The 27,942-nt window shown below is 38.6% G+C and overlaps 1 protein-coding gene across 3 annotated transcripts in view; it reads left to right on the top strand.

The window, feature by feature from the left end:
* hpse2 (heparanase 2) overlaps positions 1-27,942 on the top strand; it is a 121,046-nt gene that overhangs the window by 77,604 nt on the left and 15,500 nt on the right. For 2 of the 3 annotated variants that reach the window (XR_009808070.1, XM_061910206.1), the window contains exons 6-9: positions 2,794-2,841; positions 19,439-19,532; positions 21,459-21,565; positions 21,670-21,784. Coding sequence is in view for 2 of the 3 variants with exons in the window: in XM_061910206.1 (XP_061766190.1) it covers positions 2,794-2,841; positions 19,439-19,532; positions 21,459-21,565; positions 21,670-21,784 (364 nt within the window). In the remaining variant the exon portion in view is untranslated. Of the gene's footprint in view, positions 1-2,793; positions 2,842-19,438; positions 19,533-21,458; positions 21,566-21,669; positions 21,785-23,728; positions 24,698-27,942 lie in introns of those variants that run through there. The other variant, XM_061910207.1, reaches the window with a different exon arrangement.

Raw genomic sequence — 27,942 nt, 5'->3', positions numbered from 1 at the left:
AATGGATATACCACCCAAAAATATTTTCAATCAAAATGTTTTTGTTTCAAATCGTTTTGTTAAGTTGCAATCCTGTTTTTGGTTACAAATACTTTTTGTTGTCATTTAGGCTCAACTTCAGTCTTAACACTAGTCATTGGTACTTTCCCCTCCAAATGTGTTGAAGGCAGAAGTAGTCAGCAGTCACACCCATACGGTCCACACCATCATTTGAGAATGACCAATAAAAAGGCTCCCAACATATTGTTCATAGGAGGCCCCGCCCAGGACTGACTTAAATTTAACTAAAGCGGGGGCCCTCGGGCCATAAGGGTTTTGGGGCCCCCCCAAACCTCAACACTCAACAACCGCACTCAACAGAACAGCAACAATACAAAAATATCACCCATTTTACAAAAAAACAAAAATCATGAATACATCCCCTATGCGAAGGCCTCATGCACATATGTGCGAGTGTAACAGAAGCCAGTCAATTTCAAGTAAACAGCCCAGAGAGAGAGAGAGTGAAAGAGTGAGAGAGAGAGAGAGATCGCGCTACTCCAAGTATTTATAATATTGGTAAATGTCTTGAACTTGAGGGGACAAAAGGGGTACGGTTAAATAGGCCTTACTTCTTTGTACATGTATAGAAAATGTAAAATTGTGACACCTCATTTTGAAACTATATATATGCTCAAATAAAAACAATCTGAATATTTTTGTTTGCAAATCTTTTTTTGTTTTGTTTTCAATCCATTATTTCTGTTTGCTAATATATTTTTGGTAACCAATCGATTTTTTGTTTGGTTGCATAAAATTACAGATTTCTCTAATTTGCAAAAGGAGCGCTAATTTTTAAAGACCTACCACATAAAAGCTACTTAGTCAAAGATTGTATGTATCAGTGGTCCCCAACCACCGGATAATACCGGGCCGCAAAAGAAAAAAAAACAAAAAACATTTTTATTATTTTTTTTAATTATTAAATCAACATAAAAACACAATATCTACATTATATATCAATATAGATCAATACAAAGTGCAGGGATACAGTACGTGAGCACACATGATTGTATTTCTTTATGAACCCCCCCCCCCCCGCCAGTTTTTCAAAGTCAGGGTTTTTTAGAAGATCTTATTTTTCTAAACAAATCATTCTTCATTATTTGTTATTCTTCTTTGTTGATGCCCATTTTATCCATATTAATGTAATATGGATATAAGTTGTAAAATTTTAGGTGGCCTTTCTCATTAAATGTTGTTTGTTTATGATTTAATTTTAGTCCATGCTTAGAAATGTAACAGTAGGGACTGTTTTGTGCTTTAAAGAGGTACAGCTCTTTTTTCACAATCATGAGAAATAAGAAAACAAAAGTTTGTTTTTTTTCGCTTTCTAACATATAACAATCGGCTCATTCTCGGTCGCTAACAATGCAGCTAATGGGAGCAATCAATTCTACCTCTAAAAACTTTAAAAAGGCATTGAAAATCTGTCAACAATACTTAATTTATGTTCCGTAACCCGAAAAATACTCAAACTGTAGCAGCATTGTTATTGTTGGAGTGAACACTGAGGTACTCTTTTTCCACCGTATTAACACATTGGCGTGCTACGGTATTAGCCGTAAACGCCAACTACGGCAACAACACGAAACGCCTTTGGGTTTGTAATGCACAACACTGCGACACGACACCAATTTGTACTGACTAATAAACATGAACAATCATATTGCAGTATCTGTAAAGTATTAACCCACATTTCATGTTTTGTTTGTACACAGCTGAGCTAGCCAGACAGCGTATGTACTGTGGTTGTACTAACACGCATAGCAAGCTGTGTGTATCAAGATCAATATTAAAGCGACTTTCTCGATGGACAGTTGTTAGTCTGTTCCAGCTGGCCGGGGACGTTTTCTGTTGATTTTGGGGAAGCAATCCATTTATGTCGAAGTAGCTTGGCTCCAAGTTCAATATTTATAGCGTCAAAAATTCCATTTGCTTCAACGTCTAACCCTTTCTTTGTGCTTGCTTCTATAAGCAGCAACGTATTTAGCTCTGGGAAAGTATAAGGTTGTAAATCCTCATTCGTCCAAAAATAAGTTACCAAGTCTGCCATGATTAGAATACACAGTTGTGTTTGATTGTGGAAGTAGGAACACACATGTTACCAGAAGTCAGACGTGCGCTGCTATGTAAACAGAAATCAATGCGTGGGGAAAAAAAATTGTCCCGGAAATCATTAAAATGTTCAAAATACGGTAAATATTCAACATATTACATATTGTTCTGTGCGTGTCTGTTACCAATTTATATATATATATATACTTGCAGTTTGTATATAAAATGTTGGAGGGTTTTGAAGTTGTTTTAGAGCGCTGTGAAGGCTACAACGGTGACTCTCATTAGCCATGTTTTTTTATCATCTTTAAAAACCTGTCTCTCATAATGTTTGTGAACGATAGGCAAAATAAAATAAAAAAGTGCAGTTCTCCTTTTAAAATTGACTAAAAGAAACACTGACCTCTGAAGTACATAAACAAAGTCTGTGCTAAATGTGTGGAGCCTCTCTGTCGTGCTATTGTAAGATATTTTTGGAGCTCCTGGAAGTAATTTAATGTTTTAAAGGATCCTAAATTGCCTATGCCTGTAATAAATGTTCTGCCACTTCTTTGGTCGGTAGAGTTTAGTGCATTATTTTTTTTTTTTTACCACATACGTGTTTCTCTGGTGTAATTAACTGTGAGATATTTGAGTTATGTTCTTGGTCAGCTTGTTTGTGCTTTAATTCAAATTGTTTGTTTTTCTGATTTTCAGATTCATGAAGAATGCTGGCTCCGTTGTTAATGCAGTTACGTGGCAACAGTAGGTATTTTACCCTTTTTTTCTATTTTTATTCATGATATCTAAAAAAAAAAAATGGTAGAAAAAATCAAATATCAATAAATCTGGTATTTTTTATTCTATTGCTTTGTGTACTGTAGGGTACAATATTTTATAGAAGCTGAAAATAACATATATCCAATGTATCATCGAGAGGGATTCATGCTTATTATGAAGAACAGTGTGCATTCTGGGAATGGAAAAAACAAGGCAAACAACCTGAGACGGACTGTGTGTTAAATTAGTAACACCTGTCATTTGTCTATTGCACACACTGTAGGAATGCATACAAATCTATCAATCCCCCATGTCTTATCCCCTGTGTCGTTGCACATATGTGAGTTTGTAGAAAGACACACCCACCACTAAGCTCAGACAAGCATTGCGTGAATGCGTGGTCATTGGGGCGAAGGTCAGGTCTAATTAGAAGAAACGGAAGGAGGAAGGGCTTGTCAGTAGGGCTTAGAAAAACACCACCCACACTGTTAAAATCAAACCATATGTTCAAGCTCATTCCCTTTGTCAATTAGCGAGTGTTATACTAGCGCCCCGGATTCCAGTCTAACCAGCGTACATGACAGAAACTATGATTTCTGCACAAGGAGCTACACTGTGCACTTAGAGACCACTGATTAGCACGGAACTGCACTGCAGTTTCTCGTCTTCATTTGAAATATTAGGTCATTTGTGAGGCTTATAGTAGGTTGTTTAAACCTGGTATTTGAACTCTGCTTTTGGTATATTTATTTGTGAATACATTTTCAATGTAAGTATTATTTTAAGAATGACTTAAAGACCTGTAATTATTTTAATCTACATTTAAAACACTTACTTGTGGTTTACTTAATACGTATTGGATATGCTTTGATGTAAATTTTACTTCAGTCACTTTTATAAAAAAAACGTGACTGCATGGGTTCTCTCCGGTGTCAAGCCAAATAAGTGCTCGCTGCGAAATAAGTGCCCAAGCATGTCGGGCATATATTTAGCGCCTTAAGAGCGAAATATATGCCCACCCTATTGTATAAAGTGTGTATTGGACGACTTGCGAAATAATTGCCCCTGTGGATTTGCTGATATTGTTAGCTAAAAGAAAAACTGTATCATACTAAGGTTACTGTGATATATATTGTCTTAGGCCAGGGGTGCCCACACTTTTTCTGCAGGCGAGCTACTTTTCAATTGACCAACTCGAGGGGATCTACCCTCATTTATATATATCATTTATATTTATTTATTCATGAAAGAGACATTTTTGTAAACAAGTTAAATGTGTTTAATGATAATACAAGCATGTGTAACACATATAGATGTCTTTCTTTCACGAAGACAAGAATATAAATTGGTGTATTACCTGATTCTGATGACTTGCATTGATTGGAATCAGACAGTAATGATGATAATGCCCACATTTTCAAATGGAGGAGAAAAAAAGTTGTCCTTTCTGTACAATATCACATGAAAGTGGTTGGTTTTTGGCATCTAATTCATCCAGCTTCCATACACTTTACAAGAAAAACATTGGCGGCAAATTCCGTAGCTTGCTTGATTGACATTCACGGCACCCGAGGGTCTTGTGAGATGACGCTGGCTGCTGCCAGTTCATTATTATGAAAAAATGACAGAGAGGAAGGCGAGAAACACTTTCGATTTCAACAGACTTTCGCGCCGTACCTTCCGTCAAAACTCTAAAGGCCGACTGCCCATTTCCTATCTTCACAATAAAAGCCCTGCTTCATGCTGCCTGCGCTAACAAAATAAGAGTCTCGGAAAGCTGGCGTGCACAAGTGATGTGCACGCCAGCTTTCTGAGGGATCGCTTGTGCACGCCAGTTTTCCGAGACTCTGTATTTAGTTAGCGCAGGCAGCATGAAGCAGGGCTTTTATTGTGAAGATAGGAAATGTGCAGTCGGCCTTTAGAGTTTTGACGGAAGGTACGGCGCGAGAGTCTGTTGAAATAAAAAGTGTTTCTCGCCTTCCTCTCGGTCATATTTTAATAATAATGATCTTGCAGCAGCCAGCGTCATCTCACAAGACCCTCCGGTACCGTGAATGTCATTTAAGTGACGTCTTGGTGAAGATTGATGATCACTAATTTTTAGGTCTATTTTTTTTAAAAGCCTGGCTCGAGATCGACTGACACACCCCCCGCGGTCAACTGGTAGCTCACGATCGACGTAATGGGCACCCCTGTATTAGGCTATTAAATATGGAGAAACAGCAGGATGAAACAAATAAAATCAGTAATTTTAATTTTGGTGAGTTAAGCTTTTAAAAATAGTCGACAGTCTCTCTCTTGCTACACACACGTTGGTTTGACAATGTCGCCGCCCTGCCAAAAAACTGCCCGGCGCACCTGTGGACTGCGCAGGTGTGCGCATTCGCACCCCCCCCCGGGCACTTATTTCGGCTGGGCACTAATTTGGCTTTACACCGGGTTCTCCGGCTTCCTCCCACCTCCAAAGACATGCACCTGGGTATAGGTGTATTGTGCAGTGACCAAGAAAGGAACAAGCAGTAGAAAAATGGATGCATATTCAGATTTACCTGGTCGCAACATAAGGTACTGTACACCTGCACACTTCTAAATGGATTCAGCCTCAAAAGCTGTTTTTAGCAGCATTTATGTCACCGCATGTCGGTATTATGTACATGCCAAGATTATATGAAAATAATACATTATCTTACCCTTTTTTTTGTCCTGTCCAGCCTCTCAGGCAAATGATATTGTTGATGTAGATGCCCGTATCTGCTGTAAAGAATTACTCTAGAAAAGAGAAGTGTGGGATAATTCATTTGTTTCCTAATTTGTATTTCACTTTAATAAACCTACGTAACCCAGTCATCCAAAAAAATAAAAAGACAAAAACACACAGCCCGGCTAAAAGCCCCCAACTTGTGCACAACCACCCTCTGAGTACACTAAACAACAACAATGACAACTGCAACCTTCTGACGCAGAACTTGACTTAATGTCCTTATTAGCACATCCACTTTGTGGTGAGGTCACAACATAGCTACGTTGCAAAATCACGCAAACAGAAAACATCCAAAATTGCTTGCAAACTCACGCCGAAATGCACAAACATCAAGATTTGACGCTTTGGCGTTGTTTACCACGACTATCAAACATTGATAAGTCAGCAAAGACAAAATTCATCATAGGTTTTCCGATAAAGACGTGTGTCTTCTTCTCTGTGGAAATTATGGTAAAAATGTTGACTACGGCTACAATAATCAATGTACATAAGTTTCGCTTTAAGTAAAACTTAGCATTAATTCATTTTAATTACATTGCTTCATCAGAGCAACATGCATTTACCTTAATCGGACATTTATGTACATATATTTGTTTCATTTAAAACATTATCTGAAAGGATGAACAAACTCCAATGGAGCGGCCAACCTCCATTTAGACCAGGGGTGGGCATTACGTCGATCGCGATCGACTGGTCGATCTCGGAGGGTGTGTCAGTCGATCTCAAGCCAGGCATTAAAAAATAGACATAAAAATGAGCAATCATCAATCATACCAAGACTTCACTTTCGTCAGTTGTTTGACATTCTCGGCACCCGAGGATCTTGTGAGATGACGCTGGCTGCTGCGAGCTCATATTTAAGAAAAAAATCACTAACAGGGCGGACGCAGAGAAACACATTTTATTTCTAGAGACTCCGTACCTACTGTCAAAACTCTAAAGACCGACTGCACAGTTCCTGTCTTCACCATAAAAGACCTGTTTCATCCTGCCTGTGCTAACAAAATAAGAGTCTCGGAAAGCTAGCGTGCACAAGCTAGCAAGCTACGGAGTTTGATGCCAATGTATTTCTCCCCCGCCCTCAGCGTCCGCTTTCTCACTTGCTTGCCCACCCGCACAGTCACTGACGTCACTCACCTGCTGCCAGACATTAAAGGGCCACACACATATGCTACTCTCATAACAAATTGTTTAAAAATGATTATGCAAGTTGGACAAATGAGATGCCAAATCCAACCACTTTCATGTGGTATTGGACAGAAAGGAGGACTTTTTTTTTTCCTCCATTTGAAAATGCGGACGTTATCAGCACCACTGTCTAATTCCAATCAATGCAAGTCATCAGAATCAGGTAATACACCAACTTATATTCTTGTCTTCATGAAAGAAAGGAATCTATGTGTGTTAAACATGCTTGTATTATCATTAAACACCATTAACTTGTTAACAAAAATGTCTCTTTCATAAATAAATAAATATAAATTATAAATAGGAATGAGGTAGATCTCCTCGACTTGGTCAATTGAAAAGTAGCTCACCTGCACAAAAAGTGTGAGCGCCCCTGATTTAGACTCTCCGACCTTGTTAGGTCGAACGTATCACTACTACGCAGCTGGCTCGGCTTGTGAAAATATGAGCCGAAAAAGTAAATTGGACAAATTAACTTCCTATTTACCGTGGAGAGGCCCCAGAACAGCACACTTAATGTGAGGCCTAATTGCAGGCAGTGAGGCATTATCAGTGTCTACAAGATCCTCATGCTGGAGAACTCTGCTTGGCAGAGACAAGTGCTCCACCATACTTATTACTTGCTTTAACTATATTTGACTGCTTTAAGCTCACATTACAAACAGGTTTCCGAGTGTCTTATAATTTTTCTAGTTGTTTGTAGAGCATTTACTCTTGTTTGAGCACAGTACATTTACATACAGTACTGCTCAAAATGTTAAAACACTTTTTTGATTCTAACGTGATTATTATTATTATTATTATTATTATATTGGCTTCATTCAAACATCCATCCATTTTCTACTGCTTATTCCCTTTTGGGGTTGCGGGGGGTGCTGGCGCCTATCTCAGCTACAATCGGGCGGAAGGTGGGGTACACCCTGGACAAGTCGCCACCTCATCGCAGGGCCAACACAGATAGACAGACAACATTCACACTCACATTCACACATTATGGCCAATTAAGTGTTGCCAATCAACCTATCCCCAGGTGCATGTCTTTGGAAGTGGGAGGAAGCCGGAGTACCCGGAGGGAACCCACGCAGTCACGGGGAGAACATGCAAACTCCACACAGAAAGATCCCGAGCCTGGGATTGAACCCAGGACTGCATGACCTTCGTTTTGTGAGGCAGACACACTAACCCCTCTGCCACCGTGAAGCCCTTCATTCAAACAGTGTGTACTCAATTTTGCTCTATGTATTTTATATTTTTCAATACATTTTTATAAGCTTGTTTTACACTTTTGGAACACAAACAATTGACAATTTAATTATTGATAATTATTTTTACTGTACATATATTTTGATAGGTTATATGTAATCGCCATTTTTTGATCAGTTTATTTGTTAGTTAGCAAAATAAGTCAAAAAGTTATTGGCAGATTTTTGATGAAACTTTCAGAAAATGTTAGAAATTGGATAAAGAAAAAGTGATAACATTTTGGGGCTGATACAGATAATTTCTACTACGTTACCTTACATTTATGTTAAGATGCGGAACTTCTCTCTCTGTGCGTATGTCAGCAGCCCCGCCTTCACCCACTTAGACAAAGAGAGTGGATGCCATAAGAGGGTTCAGTCTTTTATTTCAATCCACTCGATGCAAAGTGTGAACTCTCTTGCAGCCTGTTTGGAAACACCAGATGAACAGAACAAACACACACAAATTTGGCAATCTTATTTATTTTCTAATTTGCTGCGGTTTGTTTGTCTGTTCAAAAATTTATTGGCAGATTGTTGGAAGTTTTTGAAAATGTCACAAATTGAATAAGGAACACGTGATTACATTTTGGGGGTGATTGGCAGATTGTTGGAAGTTTTTGAAAATGTCACAAATTGAATAAGGAACACGTGATTACATTTAGGGGGTGATTGGCAGATTGTTGGAAGTTTTTGAAAATGTCACAAATTGAATAAGGAACACGTGATTACATTTTGGGGGTGATTGGCAGATTGGTGGAAGTTTTTGAAAATGTCACAAATTGAATAAGGAACACGTGATTACATTTTGGGGGTGATTGGCAGATTGTTGGAAGTTTTTGAAAATGTCACAAATTGAATAAGGAACACGTGATTACATTTTGGGGGTGATTGGCAGATTGTTGGAAGTTTTTGAAAATGTCACAAATTGAATAAGGAACACGTGATTACATTTTGGGGGTGATTGGCAGATTGTTGGAAGTTTTTGAAAATGTCACAAATTGAATAAGGAACACGTGATTACATTTTGTGGGTGATTGGCAGATTGTTGGAAGTTTTTGAAAATGTCACAAATTGAATAAGGAACACGTGATTACATTTTGTGGGTGATTGGCAGATTGTTGGAAGTTTTTGAAAATGTCACAAATTGAATAAGGAACACGTGATTACATTTTGGGGGTGATTGGCAGATTGGTGGAAGTTTTTGAAAATGTCACAAATTGAATAAGGAACACGTGATTACATTTTGGGGGTGATCCGGATCACTGTCTGGATTCGGATTTCAAATAATTCATCAATAGTAGATAAGATCCATGCCTTTCGGGTTATTTTCTAGTTTGATTATTTTTCAATGCAACAAAACTGACACTGGTTAATACTATATTATTAAGAAGATTATAGGTACAATAAAGGCTGAGGTTCCACAGAAAGTTACAACACTTTTGGGAATAAGTTCTGTCAAATGATTAATCTGTTCAATCAGATTAATCACAGGGTTGGTATGGATTAATTTAGATCAATCATGATTAAATATCCTTAATTTGTAATATATATTGATGTTGTTTAATTTCGCATTGCATTAGTAAAAAGAATCAAGAAAGTAGGGAATATATACACACTTAGCCCCATTTTCATGTTAACAAAACAACCAATCATCCACAATAAATACTCCTTTTGTGTTACTAATGTGCTATTTTAAAATGGAAGTACTTTGGTGAGAAGAAAACTGCAAAGTGTGCTTACTACTTTTTTGGAATGTTTTGTTGTGTTTTTTTTACTCATATTTGTCATTGAGAGGGTCTTCCATAATGGCTTGTTTGGTTCTGCAGTCTGTCACTGTTCTGGATTAACCAAGTCCATGCACATACTACTTAGACAAAGTCCCCAAAAAGCTTTGCCACAGATGTTTCAAGGATTTTAAGTCACTACACTTCCGATGGATTAAATTTAATAACTTTTTTCTTATCAGAGTGATAATGACGATGGATTAATCCACATTAACGGGTTGATTTTGACAGACTTAGTTTATATTCCAGCATTGTAAATCTAACTACGCTACCGCATGTTCTCATTGATGCAGTCTTGGTACATTTGTTCTTTTGGCATGTAATCTGTTGATGATATGAATGTAATCAAGCATTCTCCTCCTCTCCACTTGCTTCATTAACGTTGTCAGTTTGATTTATGTGCCCTCTGACTAAGGAGTATACATCATTTTCTTGGTCTCATTCTTCAGTTCAAAAATATGAGGGGGGAAAAAAAAAGGGGGGTCTGAGGAGAGACCATCTGGAGTGTTTTTCAATAGCTTGTATTGCCCAATGGATGCTATATACCAGGGGTCGGGAACTTTTTTGGCTGAGAGAGCCATGAAAGCCATATATTTCAAAATGTATTTCCGTGAGAGCCATATCATATTTTTTTTAACACTGAATACAACTAAATGCTTGCATTTTTAAGTAAGACCAACATTTTTAGAGTATAATAAGTATCTTATTCTTTTTAATAACATTGTTATTCTGAAGCTAACCAATAATAAATAAAATGTCATGTCTGTTGATCATGTTTTTGTTTGGCCATGTGCTGTTCGTCCTTTGGACTCTTTAAGTTCCTTTTTTTTCCACTCCCCTGTCCGGTTTCCTTGGTTACTCATTTTGTCCACCTGTCTCTGGTGGACAAAATGCCCGCTCACCTGCTTCCCGAGCACTAATCAGAGGCAGTATTTAAGCTTGTCTTTGCCAGTCAGTCGTCCTGTGCGGACTTGTTTCATGCCTTGCCATAGTTTCGTGCTTCAGGCCATGCCAAGTAAGTTTTGTTTGATTTATGTTCTTAGTCTGTTTATGCATTAGCTTTGTTCTTTAGCCCAAGTTGTGCCTCCGCTGTGAGCGATTTTTGTTTGTATATTTTTTTAGTTCAAATTAAATCATGTTTTTACCTAAATGCCATGTCCCGAGTAGTCCGTCTGCCTTCCTGGGAGAACGACCCCGCAGCAAGCTGCAACCCCCCCACTCCATCGTGACATAAAATACTTCTTACCATTAATGGGACTTCTTGAACAGGTGCGGTAGAAAACGGATGGATGGATTTGAATGCATGAGAATGTTTTATATTTTGCACGTTATTTTTAGCACTGTGATTACCAGCAAAATTATTCATAATTATCGCGTTAAGCAATGTCAGCTAAGATTTATCTGAGAGCCAGATGCAGTCATCAAAAGAGCCACATCTGGCTCTAGAGCCATAGGTTCTCTACCCCTGCTATATACACTGATTTTTTTAAATAACTTTAACAAACCGGTGTGCTGCAGTTTATTTCATAGCTTTAAAAAAAAGCTAAATCTTTCGCTTAAATATGGGCGATGTGTTCTTCCCAATGACAGGAGGACTTGGACACGTCAATTAGACCCCCCACAAATTAGCGCATCCTTAAAAGACGGTCAGAAAATGGCTTGAAGATGATCTGTAAACAAATTATATGCAAAACTTTGACCAAAGCACCACCATTTCATGTTATGTAGAATACAAGGTAGTTTTTTGCAGGAAAAAAAAATCATAATATGACCCTTTGAAAAATAAATTCTAGTCTACATACAGTATGTTAATCCCATCTTTTACAGTTAAAACTTGCATTTGTTCTAAAAAGCCGTTTCCAACCGATTTCATGCAATAATTTGTAGCTTAGTGCATGTAACACTGTAAAAATGACTGTAAAAACTTCAGAAAGCAATTGTTGAATAGCAGTAAAACGCCGTACAATCAGAAATAGTTTATCACAGTAGTAAAAGCATTGGATTCCTGCAAACCGAGAAACAGTAGAAAACCTAAATGACTATGGTTTTGATTAGTAGAAAACATGACTTAACTGTGAAATAATGAAAAATTGCACAATGCATTTACAAATACTGGAATGTCACACGCATGCAAATAATCTAAATGTACGTTATTAATCTGTCTAGATTAAATATTTTGCAGATTGTGCATTTAAATTTACAGCATACATTATTTTAGGGGTTTGTGTTAAAGCATTTGCTTAGTTAACTTTTTGGCTAACTTGTTTTCTTATTTTTGTGGCAAGTCGCTTCAGACATTGAGGGGTTTTACGGTATATCTGTGCTTTACTGTAAACTGCTTTGAAATGAACCATGCTGCGTCCTTTTAACTGTGCTGGAACTGGTTGCACGCAGCTATTTAACAGATACGGAGCATCTAAGGCTTATTTTTAATAGCTCACTTGAAGGAACATATTGCGGAAGTCTGATTGGTAAGACTAATAATAAAATTGGCCCTAATTTTTTTTTACGATGAAGTCATGGCAACCACAGCTGCTAGTATTTTACCGTAAATTCAATATTTTTTCTTAGTTTTATTTATTTTCTTTTTTTTAATAGTAAGTTACCGTAAGCACAAACTGTAAAATTAACAGATTTATCATCAGAATACCTTAATGTCTGGTACATCATGACTGTTTTTTATGGTGAATTCCTGGCAACCACAGCTGGCTGTATTTTACCGTAAATTGTGTGGATTTCTTTTTTTTTTTTTTTTTTTTTTTTACAGTGTATTTGTATGGGGCATTGACGTTGTTTAGGGAGGGATAGGAGCCCTTCAGAAGTGTTGTGTATGAGGGCCCAGAAATTATTGCTATGCCCCTTAGTATAAAGTCCTAGAAAACACACCACCAGGAATGTGGGAATCCAGTTTTTTTTTTTTTGGTTGTTCTTCTCCCATCGTATCTATGGCAAAAAAGTCTTTGCTCTGAGGTCCGAGAGCCAGCTACAGCTTGTGGCGCCAAAGATGAGACGTAAAACCAAGGTAGACGGGGCCTTCTCTGTGGTCGGCCCTAAGCTCTGGAACACTCTGCCGCTCCATGTTCCAACTGCTCCCACAGGGGAGTGTTTTAAGTATCGTCTTAAGACCTGCTTTTATTTCTTGGCTTTTAACTCTACCCGAGTTGTGTGGTCCTCTGTGTTTTTTAATTTTTATTTCGATTTATTGTTTTCATTGGTTTTACCCTTTAAAATCGTTTTGATAATTATTATTTTTATGTTGTTTTTGTATTGGTTTTATATTTATTTTGTTTTTATTCAGTCATTGGTGGAGCTAAGGATAGTATTTGAATCTTGTTTTTAATATTTTTATGCAGCACTTTGGAATCATTTTTGTTGTTTGAATGTGCTAGGGATTGGATTGGATTGCTGACTTCTGTGCTTCTATGTGAAGAAAATATTTATCGACACGAGAATCAGCCTTTCTTGGACATGGCCATCAGGATATCGGGAACATTGTTCTGTGGAATGGAAAAATCACTTTTTCCCCTCTTTTGTTGCCCATTTTATTATTTTTTATTTGTGGGATTATCACGGCCTTCTTGCACTCCAACCACACTTTTCTTCTTTAGTGCCTCTAGTTGTCTAAACTCTGTTAGGAAATGATCATTTTAGTATAATAATGTTTAATTAATGATTATGTTTACAATTTTCTAGTCAAATTAAAGTCAAGCCATTGACCTCTAAATCACAAATTGTATAATCATGATCCAAAAATGGTTAGTAATATAGTTTAATATTAAGGTTTTCCAAGTGTTATAGCGCCCCTGTTATGTGCTCGGGAAGGATAGATAGATAGATAGATAGATAGTACTTTATTGATTCATTCAGGAGAGTTCCTTCAGGAAAATTAAAATTCCAGCAGCAGTGTACAGAGTTGAGATCAATTTAAGTAAAAGTAAAAAGTAAATAATGCGGGTTTAAATGGAAAAAAAATAGAGAAATATTACAATAAGAATAAAACTAAAAAGCAACAATGGCAACAAGGCGCAGCTGTTTAAGAAAGAAAATTTAAAAAAACATTTTAAAAAAACCTACTAAGCTAAAATTAGATATGATTAAAGGCAACATTGATATATTTTTACTTTCTACAGTGAGATGACCCAGAATTAGGAAAACTATATTATACTATATAGTAGCAAACTTATTTGCAAACATTTATCTCAATCAGTGTGCATGTCATAAAACTCACGTGTCTGTACACCAGTGTGTGTGTGTGTGTGTGTGTGTGTGTGTGTGTGTGTATGTGTGATTAGATCCGTGAATGTGTGTGTTTTAAATTGTCCGTATTGTGATTTGCTGTGTGTAAAAAAATATCCATTTGTCCGTATTTTGATCGGTGTGTATGTGCGTATATGCTCTGTATGTAAAAAAAAAAATGTTCTGTCTGGCTGTATTTCGATCGCGTGTGTGTATAACATTTTTTTTTAAAAAGTGAGTGTGCGTACTTAGATGTGTGTGAAATAAGAACTCTCTATTGGCTGTCTTTTTACATATGACTTGTGCTACACGTCTGCCTCGAAAGTGTATAAAGAGTTGCCTTCCCTGATACTCCCCACTAGTCGGCGCCTTTCAGCCCGCCACTTACACTTGTGTTGTCGTTTTAAGCTAAGAACATCCATCCATCCATCCATTTTCTACCGCTTGTCCCTCTCAGGGTCGTGGGGGGTCCTGGCGCCTATCCCATCTGAATGGACTTTAAATCGCTTGCTGTAATCCATCCATCTATCCATCTGGATTTCAATAAAAGTTAATGTTTTAGCAGTAACTTAGTGATTAGAAATTTTTGTGTTCAAAGAAGTGTACTGACGTAGAGGCGTGTTTACTCCCCTAGATGTTAATCTTGATGTGAGTAATCAGTCATTTTTTTGTCAAGATATGGATGGATGCTGTTTATTTCCTGTAGGTAGAGGAAAATTGATGAAAGTGTAAGGGTGGGCCAAAGAAAAGGCAAACTCAAATACGTACAGTGGGGAACGGGGACCCCTAGAGGTAGTTGTAGGGTGTCCCCAGCGAAATGACAGATTGTTAATAGTAATGGACCCTTACTGGGTGTATTTGTACACTCATGGGTAAATGGGTTGTACTTGTATAGCGCTTTTCTACCCCTTTTTAAGGAGCCCAAAACGCTTTGACAGTATTTCCACATTCGCCCATTCACACACTGCCAGCAGGAGCTGCCATGCAAGGCGCTCACCAGGTACCCATCAGGAGCAAGGGTGGTGGAGGACAGAGTAAAACAACTTGCACTGAGCCTAGTCTATAAAATCCGCTACACCTCCCCCGATACCAAAGTACATGTCAAACTACTTCCTTAACGTAAATGACCGCCATAACCACAAAACCAGGGGGAGCTCCACAAACCACGTTAAAACCAGATTCCGATCTAACAAAGGTCTTAACTCATTCTCTTTCTATGCCACATCAATGTGGAATGCACTCCCAACAGGTGTAAAAGTAAGTGCATCTCTATCCTTTTTCAAAACCGCTCTAAAAGAAAACCTCCAGGCAACTGCAACCCTTTACTAATACCCCCCTCCATTCACATCCCATCTCCCCGGATTGTAAATAACCTAATGTAAATAATCAAATGTATTTCTAATGTATATACTATACTTGTTCTTATGCTATGTGAACTCACTATGTTCTCTGCTCACTGTTCATATCCTACTAAGTAAGACCTACACTGTTTCAATGTCCATTTCTCTGTTCATGACTGAAGTACTGATATCAACCAAAGCTCCTCATCCCACCCCCCGGCTAGTAAATAATTCAATGTACATACTATGATGATTAACTTGTGTGATGACTGTATTATGCTGATAGTATATATTTGTACCATGAATTGATTAACGTGGACCCCGACTTAAACAAGTTGAAAAACTTATTGGGGTGTTACCATTTAGTGGTCAATTGTACGGAATATGTACTGAACTGTGCAATCTACTAATAAAAGTTTCAATCAATCTATCATCAAAAACTCTCACTTACTTTAACATTGATATTATACATGTGGGCCCATCGTTAAAAATGTCATTAAATGTAGCTTTGATCGAGCAAGCTACTTTTGCCGTGTAGCTTGTAGTGTAGCTTGCTACAATTCTCCGGAGATAGCTTTCCCTGGCCCTTAGCTACATTTAATGGAGAGTAGCTTGTAGCTTAGTTTACTATATCTTTCAAGTAGCTTGCCCATCACTGCAAATATGTTTAATTTGTGGACTCCTTGAATGGAAATGCATGATGAGCCTCCAATTGTTTCTTCTCTAAATACCGTCAGTGTCAAATGAAATGAGGTCGCAGCGAGCAGTTTGATTGATTGATTGATTGATACTTTTATTAGTAGATTGCACAGTACAGTACATATTCCGTACAATTGACCACTAAATGGTAACACCCCAATAAGTTTTTCAACTTGTTTAAGTCGGGGTCCACGTTAATCAATTCATGGTACAAATATATACTATCAGCATAATACAGTCATCACACAAGTTAATCATCATAGTATGTACATTGAATTATTTACATTATTTACAATCCGGGGGGTGGGATGAGGAGCTTTGGTTGATATCAGAACTTCAGTCATCAACAATTGCATCAACAGAGAAATGTGGACATTGAAACAGTGTAGGTCTTATTTAGTAGGATATGTACAGCCAGCAGAGAACATAGTGAGTTCACATAGCATAAGAACAAGTATATACATTAGAAGTACATTTGAGTTGTTTATAATCCGGGGAGATGGGATGTGAATGGAGGAGGGTATTAGTAAAGTGTTGAAGTTGCCTGGAGGTGTTGTTTTAGAGCGGTTTTGAAGGAATATAGAGATGCACTTACTTCTATACCTGTTGGGAGTGCATTCCACATCGATGTGGCATAGAAAGAGAATAAGTTAAGACCTTTGTTAGATCGAAATCTGGGTTTAACGTGGTTTGTGGAGCTCCCCCTGGTGTTGTGGTTATGGCGGTCATTTACCTTAAGGAAGTAGTTTGACATGTGTAGTGGATTTTATAGACTAGGCTCAGTGCAAGTTGTTTTACTCTGTCCTCCACCCTGAGCCAGCCCACTTTGGAGAAGTGGGTTGGATTGAGGCATGATATGGGGTGGAGGCCTAAAAGTAACCGGATTAGCTTATTATGGGATGTTTGGAGTCTAGATTTGAGGGTTTTGGAGGTGCTGGGGTACCAGGAGGTGCAAGCGTAATCGAAGAAGGGTTGAATGAGAGTTCCCGCTAGAATCCTCAAGGTGCTTTTGTTGACCAGAGAGGAGATTCTGTAGAGGAATCTCGTTCTTTGGTTGACCTTTTTGATCACCTTGGTTGCCATTTTATCACAGGAAAGATTAGCCTCGAGAATGGAACCTAGGTAGGTGATCTCATCCTTCCTGGTGATAACAATGTCACCCACTTTTATAGTGAAGTCACTGACCTTCTTAAGTTTGATATGGGACCCAAATAGGATGGATTCCGTTTTACCGAAGTGTATGGATAGCTTGTTGTCAGCGAGCCAGGTGCAAATATTGAGGAGTTCAGCACTGAGGATTTGTTCCACCTGTGACTTGTCCTTGCCGGATACCAGCAGGGCCGAGTCATCCACATACAGGAACAATTCACAGTGCCATGCTGATGGCATGTCATTTACGTATATTAGGAACAGTAAAGGTCCTAGTATACTGCCTTGGGGGACTCCACAGCTTACTGAGAGGGGAGGTGATGATAAATGGTTTGAATCTTTAAAAAGTGTTTTTTTCTTAAGAGTGTAAAAAATCCACTCCATCCCATTTAATCATTATATTGCCTCCAAGCCTTTCAAAATACGGCCAAATCTGCACTGAAGCAGGTAAATAAACAGTAGTCTAATGAGGCTCTAGACCAGGCGTCTCAAACTCAATTTACCTGGGGGTCACTGGATGCAGAGTCTGGGTGAGGCTGGGCCGTAAGAAAATATTTCTTAAAAAAATGTTGCATGTCTAGTTGTATAATGACATTTCAAATTGTATCCCTTGTGCACCGCAACTTTCTTTGTGCAAATAAGACACGTTGGGGTGTCCCTGTGCTCAACAAGTGAAGTGAGTGAAGTGAATTATATTTATATAGCACTTTTCTCAAGTGACTCAAAGCGCTTTACATAGTGAAACCCAATATCTAAGTTACATTTAAAACCAGTGTGGGTGGCACTGGGAGCAGGTGGGTAAAGTGTCTTGCCCAAGGACACAACGGCAGTGACTAGGATGGTGAGAGCAGGGTTCGAACCTGCAACCCTCAAGTTGCTGGCACGGCCGTTCTACCGTACGAGCTATGCCGCCCCACAAAGAAATATTGTATCCCCCACTTTTCCTGGAATTGTTTTTGCTCATCACTAACCTTTCACTTCACTGCAGGCTTTGAAAAAGACATGTTTGGGGTTGTGGTATATATTTGTAATTTGCCGCCGCCGCACAGAGAATAATGTTATTTCCGCAATGTGTGCCGTTCCGCTTTTCCTCCCTACAGCAACAGGGCGGTCGGCGGATAATAGCCGGGAAAGTACCGGGATAGCGAGTGCAAAAAAGTGATGGCTCCCGGAGTGTTATCCAGCGTCATATATAAATATATGTAGTGTTCACCATGTGAGGCAATGCAAATTAAACACAAATAAGTAAATAAATAACAGTTTGAATTGGTCCAGGTTATCGGGGACTGTTATTACTGACGGACAGGTGTCGCGGTGTGACTGCAGCCAGGTACGTAAGAAAACCCTCGTCTCCATGGCAACGTTTCTGTCGCTTTCTTTCAATTGCCGCTTTTCCACCAACGCAGGGGTAGGCAACCCAGAACGTTAAAAGAGCCATTTTGGACCCAAAATAACACAACACTGTCAAGCGCCATTCATATAAAACTCGCGGGCCGCACTAACGTTAAACTTTCATATTAAGGTGGGATCCACAAAATAATCTCAGACATGCGGCCCACGGGATCCCTGCTCTAGACCATCGCCTGGAACCTGGAAGTGACCGGCTGGGCCTCCAGGTCACGTGATTGCAACCTGGGGTTCCTGCTTTACACACACCTAAATAGCACATATACATTATTTTTTTTACACACACGCCGATCGAGATACGGACAGACAAATATTTTTTTTACACACCGACAATCCATAATACGCAAGATACAACTTTAAACACACACATGCGGATCTGATAACACACACATTGATTACAGACACTCATATTAGTACACATGCACGTGAATCAGATTACACAAGCACGAACTGAGATGCGCGTTTGCAAATAATTTTGACTCAAAAATACTTCCTGAGAAAATATTTTTCAGGGGTATAGCAAGCCTGAACCCTTATATATCCTCTGAGGGGAAGATCATTCCGGCAGAAATCCCTTGTCTTAAAAAATACTCGTATTTATTTCAAGATTTATATGACGGAATTGAGTAATGATGCCATACATACAATTTTGTATTCACTCCATCACAGGAAAAAAAGATAAATGATTAAAGACAAATAAAGAGCACATTAATGGAAATCTAAATTAAGAATTTGTTTCATTTTTTTTAGATCCTCTGTTTTATTGTTCCACAGTTATTTCCAGGATGGCAGGGTGAAAAATGTGGAGGATTTCTTAAAAACACGTTTGTTGGATACACTGAGAGACCAGATCACTAAAGTGGCCAAGGTACAGGTATTTTTCATGTACTCTCTAAATGTCTATTATTCTCTACACTGAATTGTTTTACTTTTATACAAACCCCGTTTCCATATGAGTTTGGAAATTGTGTTAGATGTAAATATAAACGGAATACAATGATTTGAAAATCATTTTCAACCCATATTCAGTTGAATATGCTATAAAGAAAACATATTTGATGTTCAAACTGATAAACTTTTGTTTTTTTTCTTTGCAAATAATCATTAACTTTAGAATTTGATGCCAGCAACACGTGACAAAGAAGTTGGGAAAGGTGGCAATAAATACTGATAAAGTTGAGGAATCCTCATCAAACACTTATTTGGAACATCCCACAGGTGTGCAGGCTAATTGGGAACAGGTGGGTGCCAGGATTGGGTGTTAAAGCAGCTTATATGAAATGCTAAGTAATTCACAATCAAGGATGGGGCGAAGGTCACCACTTTGTAAGCAAATTGTCGAAGAGTTTTAGAACAACATTTCTCAACAAGCTATTGCAAGGAATTTAGGGATTTTACCATTTACAGTCTGTAGAATCATCAAAAAGTTCAAAGAATCTGGAGAAATCACTTCACGTAAGCGATGATATTACAGACTTTTGATCCCTCAGGCGGTACTGCATAAAAAACTGACATCAGTGTGTAAAGGATATCACCACATGGGCTCAGGAACACTTCACAAAACCACTGTCAGTAACTACAGTTGGTTGCTACATCTGTAAGTGCAAGTTAAAATTCTACTATGCAAAGCCAAACCCATTTATCAACAATATCCTGAAACGCCGCCGGATTGGCTGGTCCCAAGCTCATCTAAGATGGACTGATGCAAAGTGGAAAGGTGTTCTGTGGTCTGACGAGTCCACATTTCAAATTATATTTGGAAACAGAGTACGTGGTGTCCTCTGGAACAAAGAGGAAAATAACCATTCGGATTGTTATAGGCGCAAAGTTCAAAAGCCAGCATCTGTGAAGGTATGGGGGTGTATTAGTGCCCAAGGCATGGGTAACTTACACATCTGTGAAGGCACCATTAATGCTGAAAGGTCCATACAGGTTTTGGAGCAACATATGTTGTCATCCAAGCAATGTTATTGATTGTTAATGATTATTTTAGCAAGACAAGTGTTACAACAGCGTGGCTTTGTAAAAAAAGTGTGCGGGTACTTTCCTGGCCTGCCTGCAGTCCAGACCTGTCTCCCATGGAAAATGTGTGGCGCATTATGAAGCGTAAAATACAACAGCGGAGACCCCGGACTGTTGAACGACTGAAGCTCTACATAAAACAAGAATGGGAAAGAATTCCACGTTCAAAGCTTCAACAATTAGTTTCCTCAGTTCCCAAATGTTTATTGAGTGTTGTTAAAAGAAAAGGTGATGTAACACAGTGGTGAACATGCCCTTTCCCAACTACTTTGGCACGTGTTGCAGCCATGAAATTCTAAGTTAATTATTTTTTGCAAAAAAAAAAAAAGTTTGAGTTTGAACATCAAATATCTTGTCTTTGTAGTGCATTCAATTGAATATGAGTTGAAAAGGATTTGCCAATCATTGTATTCCTTTTATATTTACATCTAACACAATTTCCCAACTCATATGGAAACTGAGTTTGTACAATATCTTTATTTAAAGAGACTGATACATGTTACATGGATCTGACTTTAATCATCCTTAAGCATTTTGTAAATATGTCCTGTGAATCCATATACACAAATGTAAGGATACATTTTTAAAACTAACTTCTTTACAGTAAACAAGTTAATTTATAAAATGTATACCTACTATTAGGCCAACCAGTATATTGGTTTATTTTCTTCAACTACTTCAGCCATTATGTTGGCTTTTAACTTCGTATTTATAACTTTTAATAACTGTTTTCTTTTTTTTTTTACACCTGTGTATGTGTTATTTCCTGCAGGTTGTGAGCACACATACTCCCGGTAAGAAGGTGTGGCTGGGTGGACTCGGTCCAGCTTGGGCAGGAGGCATCAGTAATCTGTCAGACACATACGCTGGTGCTTTCCTGTACGTAATAATTTTAGTGTGCGCAAACCGAAGCTTCCTAATTTGAACATTGTAAAAGAATTGTTTATTGTTAAATAAATCAACTATTTTGTTTCATATTCCAGGTGGGCTAACACATTGGGAATGGCTGCTGTTCATGGAATTGACGTCATTTTACGCCACTCATTCTTTGATTATGGGTACACACGTCTTGTAGACCAGCATTTTAACCCCTTGCCGGTAAGTTGCGTACCTCTAGAGCATGTGTGTCAAACTCTGGCCCGCCGTGTAATTTTATTTGGCCCTTGAGGCAATATTAAATTAACATTGGAGCTGGCCCGCCGGAATTATACAGTGGCGGTGTCGCTGTATCACCGCATTCAACGCTAATTCTCATACTTGCCAACCCTCCTGATTTTCCCAGGAGACTCCCGAATTTCAGTCCCCCCCCTGAAAATCTCCCGGGGCAACCATTCTCCCGAATTTACACTCGGACAACAATATTGGGGGCGTGCCTTAAAGGTACTGCTTTTAGCGTCCTCTACAACTTGTCGTCACGTCCGTTTTTCCTCCACACAACCAGCGTGCCGGCCCAGTCACGTAATATATGCGGCTTCTACACACACACACAAGTGAATGCAAGGCATACTTGGTCAACAGCCATACAGGTCACACTGAGGGTCAATCAATCAATCAATCAATCAATCAATCAATGTTTATTTATATAGCCCCAAATCACAAATGTCTCAAAGGACTGCACAAATCATTACGACTACAACATCCTCGGAAGAACCCACAAAAGGGCAAGGAAAACTCACACCCAGTGGGCAGGGAGAATTCACATCCAGTGGGACGCCAGTGACAATGCTGACTATGAGAAACCTTGGAGAGGACCTCAGATGTGGGCAACCCCCCCCCCCCTCTAGGGGACCGAAAGCAATGGATGTCGAGCGGGTCTAACATGATACTGTGAAAGTTCAATCCATAGTGGCTCCAACACAGCCGCGAGAGTTCAGTTCAAGCGCATCCAAGACAGCAGCGAGAGTCCCGTCCACAGGAGACCATCTCAAGCGGAGGCGGATCAGCAGCGTAGAGATGTCCCCAACCGATACAGGCGAGCGGTCCATCCTGGGTCCCGACGAGCGGTCCATCCTGGGTCTCGACTCTGGACAGCCAGTACTTCATCCATGGTCATCGGACCGGACCCCCTCCACAAGGGAGGGGGGAACATAGGAGAAAGAAAAGAAGCGGCAGATCAACTGGTCTAAAAAGGAGGTCTATTTAAAGGCTAGAGTATACAGATGAGTTTTAAGGTGAGACTTAAATGCTTCTACTGAGGTAGCATCTCGAACTGTTACCGGGAGGGCATTCCAGAGTACTGGAGCCTGAACAGAAAACGCTCTATAGCCCGCAGACTTTTTTTGGGCTCTAGGAATCACTAATAAGCCGGAGTCTTTTGAACGCAGATTTCTTGCCGGGACATATGGTACAAACAAGATAGGCTGGAGCTAGACTGTGTAGTATTTTATACGTAATTAGTAAAACCTTAAAGTCACATCTTAAGTGCACAGGAAGCCAGTGCAGGTGAGCCAGTACAGGCGTAATGTGATCAAACTTTCTTGTTCTTGTCAAAAGTCTAGCAGCCGCATTTTGTACCAACTGTAATCTTTTAATGCTAGACATGGGGAGACCCGAAAATAATACGTTAGAGTAATCGAGGCGAGACGTAACAAACGCATGGATAATGATCTCGGCGTCTTTAGGGTGGCCGTATAAACAACTTTATCACTGTTACAAATATGCGCCACACTCTGAACCCACACCCAACAAGAATGACAAACACATTTCGAGAGAACATCCGCACCGTAACACAACATAAACACAACAGAACAAATACCCAGAACCCCTTGCAGCACTAACAAGACGCTACAATATACACCTCCGTCATCAACAAAACTCACTTTTGCATGTCACTATAAAGTTGTATAAGCCTTGCTTGTTCAATACTCAATGCAAAACTTGTTTGGGTACCTATTAAAAGGTTAAGTTGTTCAACTTTGTCCCGCAGCTTTGTTCAGTTTAGAATTTTGGCCCACTCTGTATTTGAGTTTGACACCCCTGCTCTAGAGGATTCTAACAAGCTATTTGTTGATTCAAGAGTTACAAATTGGATCCACTTAACAGCAGGACAACTTGGGCCTTTACCAGTCCCTGAAGAGTCTGCTTCTTCTGGATTGCACCTCTTTGCTTTTTCCCATGGGAGCTATTAGCTGAGATGAAAGGCGTTTAGTGGTGATGAGTGGTTAGACGCCGACGCGAAATGCCATGTAACCTTAGCCCTTTGTCAGTAAATCAGGACAGTGTCACTCTCTCCCCCTCAACCCCCATCGCAACTGTGTGCCTCTCTGTGCACCCCATTGGGCTGCTGAGAGAGATGCAACTTGAGATGCTGGTACATCAGCGTGTAAGTAAAATATCTAGCAAACTGAAACAGAGCTGACCAGTAAAAATTATAAAACTAATGAATTTGAATTTATTAATGACCATGATACATGTGACTAAAATTGGATCATTTCATGCACCATCCCAATTCCAATTGCCATGGACACACAAATGCCGTTTAACCCTGTCCATGATGTGTTGTGGTCCATAAATCCTTGTTAATTTGGTATACAATAAGTAAAATAACCTTTTTTGCAGTATAATATAAATAAATGAGAATACTTTTAAGTGCTAAATTGCTGTTAAAAAGTTAATTCAAGATTTAGGATGTAATTTAAGTCACAGTTCCATTTTCATTAAATCAAAAATATTACAATTCAATGATTTAGTACATTTTGCTAACAGGTAAAATTATGAACAGATAATTTTAACCTGCTATCCAAAAATTCAACACAATTCTCAACAAAAGAGGAGAAAAATAACCTTGGGAAAAACATTACTTATAACATTTGAGTGCACCTACAACATTTAAAACCTTTAGTATATCAGTATGTGAAATTAAATTATGGTAAGGGTTAAGCGCAAAGAAGTCAAACAATATACTAAAATGAGCCAGTTTAAGAAAATGTTCAAACTCAGTGTTTATAAAGTACAAGGAGAAGAATCATAAAAAAAAAAAAAATATCAGTCAAAATGAAAGCTTGTTCCCATTGGCACCATAAACTGTTAATATTGTTTAGACAAAAGTGTATATTATATATACTATTATATATATAATATGTATATAGGTGTGTGTGTGTATGATGGACAAATGTGTATTTTGGGTATATGCATTTGTGTATGTATGTGATTATATGTGTATGTATGTATGTGTATATATATGTATGTATTTATATGTGTGTGTATATATATATATATATATATATATATATATATATATATATATATATATATATATATATATATAGATTGTATATATGTGTGTGTACATATGTATATATGTAAGTGTGTGTGAATTTAAATGTATTATACATAGATAATATATAGCATCTACGCAGCAACCACTGAACTGAATTATATTATATATATTATTGTATTATATATTGTATATATATATATTGTATATGTATGGGGGTGGGACCTAATAAGTTTACTTCTTCCCACTTCCTTTTGAGCCAATCTTGACATCTACAAAAGATTAGTCACATGTAATGTTTTCAATGTAGGTGTAAAATAATGTATTTATATATTTCTTTTGTATTTTATGTCATTCTCTTGTTTTGTTTGCATGGCTCAAAATAAACCATTCATTCATTCATCATGAACCTTGTTGAAAAATAAAAAATAATCTTGTTCATTTCCTTATGTGAGTTAAAATTTACACAAAATGATTTATTCATTAAAACATTATTGATTATTTATGTGTTTAATTTGTTTGTGTTTAAAGCACAGGAAGCGAACAAACAAATATATTAGACATTTCTATGAAATGGGGAAGAGTAAACTCTGCTTCTTCCTTCTCCTCTGAGGACATGTTATGAAAAACTTGAAATATTTGATTGACTATTTTGTGACTTTGCATGCTGGAAATATATTAAAACAATTGAAGCAAAGGAAAAACTATGACAGTAATCCTTTGACTTGCAATTAATCAAGAGAGCAAATTATTTTGTTATTATTTAGCTTTTAGAAATACCCAAGTATGGATGTTGGATAATGTAAGAGTCACGAACGACCCACGTCTGCCATACGTTACCTTCCTATTCACTAAATTGGATCGGGCCTTTTGAAACTCATGAGACCGTAAACATTGAAAATGACCTAATTTTTCTTCCATCTGTGTCTCCATTATTTTTTTTTTTGAACTGAGAGTCTCCCGCTAGGTTCACAATGCTTTTAAAGTGGCTTTTTTTCTGGGCCGCACTCGTCTACCTGCTGAGAGAATGCGCTGCAGGGCCAACCTGTCCTGTGGATAAGAAATTTATGACCCTTTCCTTACCCTTTGGGTAAAGTAGATGTAGAATCCCTTCCCAGACTTCAACTGCTTCTACATTTTTATTGAGTTATTTCGCCCTTCTCTTTTACTTTCTTTAACAACTGCACCTGTCTGTCGTTTTTATCTACTAGTGCTTTTTGAATTCCCACATAGTTATCTAAGATACATTTTCGAGCTGCAAAAATAACTGGTGCCTGGTCCTAAGTAAACATATGTTTTATGACTATACTTTGTTCGTTCACAAAGAGGACATTACCTTTTATTTTATTTTCGTTACATCCAATACACACTCACCCTTCTTCACACACAGAAAGATCCAATCTCCATGTATACACCATGATGTAATTAATTGAGTTTTTAGGCAAAAGTTTGGTGGTCTGTTGCTCGAGTTCATCTTTACAGTGTTGAAGAAGCAGACTAGCACCAACAACCACTATCGATTTTCATATTTTTAATCCACATCAATCAGTCAATCAATCAATGTTTACTTATATAGCCCTAAATCACTAGTGTCTCAAAGGGCTGCACAAACCACTACGACATCCTCGGTAGGCCCACATAAGGGCAAGGAAAACTCACACCCAGTGGGACGTCGGTGACAGTGATGACTATGAGAACCTTGGAGAGGAGGAAAGCAATGGATGTCGAGCGGGTCTAACATGATACTGTGAAAGTTCAATCCATAATGGATCCAACACAGTCGCGAGAGTCCAGTTCAAAGCGGATCCAACACAGCAGCGAGAGTCCCGTTCACAGCGGAGCCAGCAGGAAACCATCCCAAGCGGAGGCGGATCAGCTGCGCAGAGATGTCCCCAGCCGATACACAGGCGAGCAGTACATGGCCACCGGATCGGACCGGACCCCCTCCACAAGGGAGAGTGGGACATAGGAGAAAAAGAAAAGAAACAGCAGATCAACTGGTCTAAAAAGGGAGTCTATTTATAGGCTAGAGTATACAAATGAGTTTTAAGGTGAGACTCAAATGCTTCTACTGAGGTGGCATCTCGTTACCGGGAGGGCATTCCAGAGTACTGGAGCCCGAACGGAAAACGCTCTATAGCCCGCAGACTTTTTTTGGGCTTTGGGAATCACTAACAAGCCGGAGTCCTTTGAACGCAGATTTCTTGCCGGGACATACGGTACAATACAATCGGCAAGATAGGATGGAGCTAGACCGTGTAGTATTTTATACGTAAGTAGTAAAACCTTAAAGTCACATCTTAGGTGCACAGGAAGCCAGTGCAGGTGAGCCAGTACAGGTGTAATGTGATCAAACTTTCTTGTTCTTGTCAAAAGTCTAGCAGCCGCATTTTGTACCAACTGTAATCTTTTAATGCTAGACATGGGGAGACCCGAAAATAATACGTTACAGTAGTCGAGGCGAGACGTAACAAACGCATGGATAATGATCTCAGCGTCTTTAGTGGACAGAATGGAGCGAATTTTAGCGATATTACGGAGATGAAAGAAGGCCGTTTTAGTAACGCTTTTAATGTGTGACTCAAAGGAGTGTCTTGAATCTAAGGCAAACACTTACATATTGCGCTACTGCCGATACAGTATCTGTTATCGTTTAAAACAACATGAGAATTTCAATCCATCATCATCGATATTGATAAAAGTATGTGATTTAAAGTTGCCGCAGCAATGAGATGTTATGTCGCCTCAGTAAACGCCATCATACCTGCAAAACAAAAAAAATAGAATTACTGCAGAACTGTATATTAGAACTTCAAAAGCTCACTTGTATTTATCCATTGCATTAGTTACAAGCTTCACTATGACACTATAATTGTTTGGACTTTTGTTCATGTCCATCAGTTTGTTATGCTACTGACTGCACCAGTTAGGCTTAAAAACGTGTTATTATCAACTATGCAGTATTTCTTCATGGGGAAACTCTTGCTTATTTTCTTATTGATGTTTATGGCCATGCATTGTATCGTTCAAGTATTGAATC

The sequence above is a fragment of the Nerophis ophidion genome, linkage group LG09 (assembly GCF_033978795.1).
Source record: "Nerophis ophidion isolate RoL-2023_Sa linkage group LG09, RoL_Noph_v1.0, whole genome shotgun sequence".
NCBI classification, from domain to species: Eukaryota; Metazoa; Chordata; class Actinopteri; order Syngnathiformes; family Syngnathidae; genus Nerophis; species Nerophis ophidion.
This window is presented reverse-complemented; position numbering and strand designations above follow the sequence as displayed.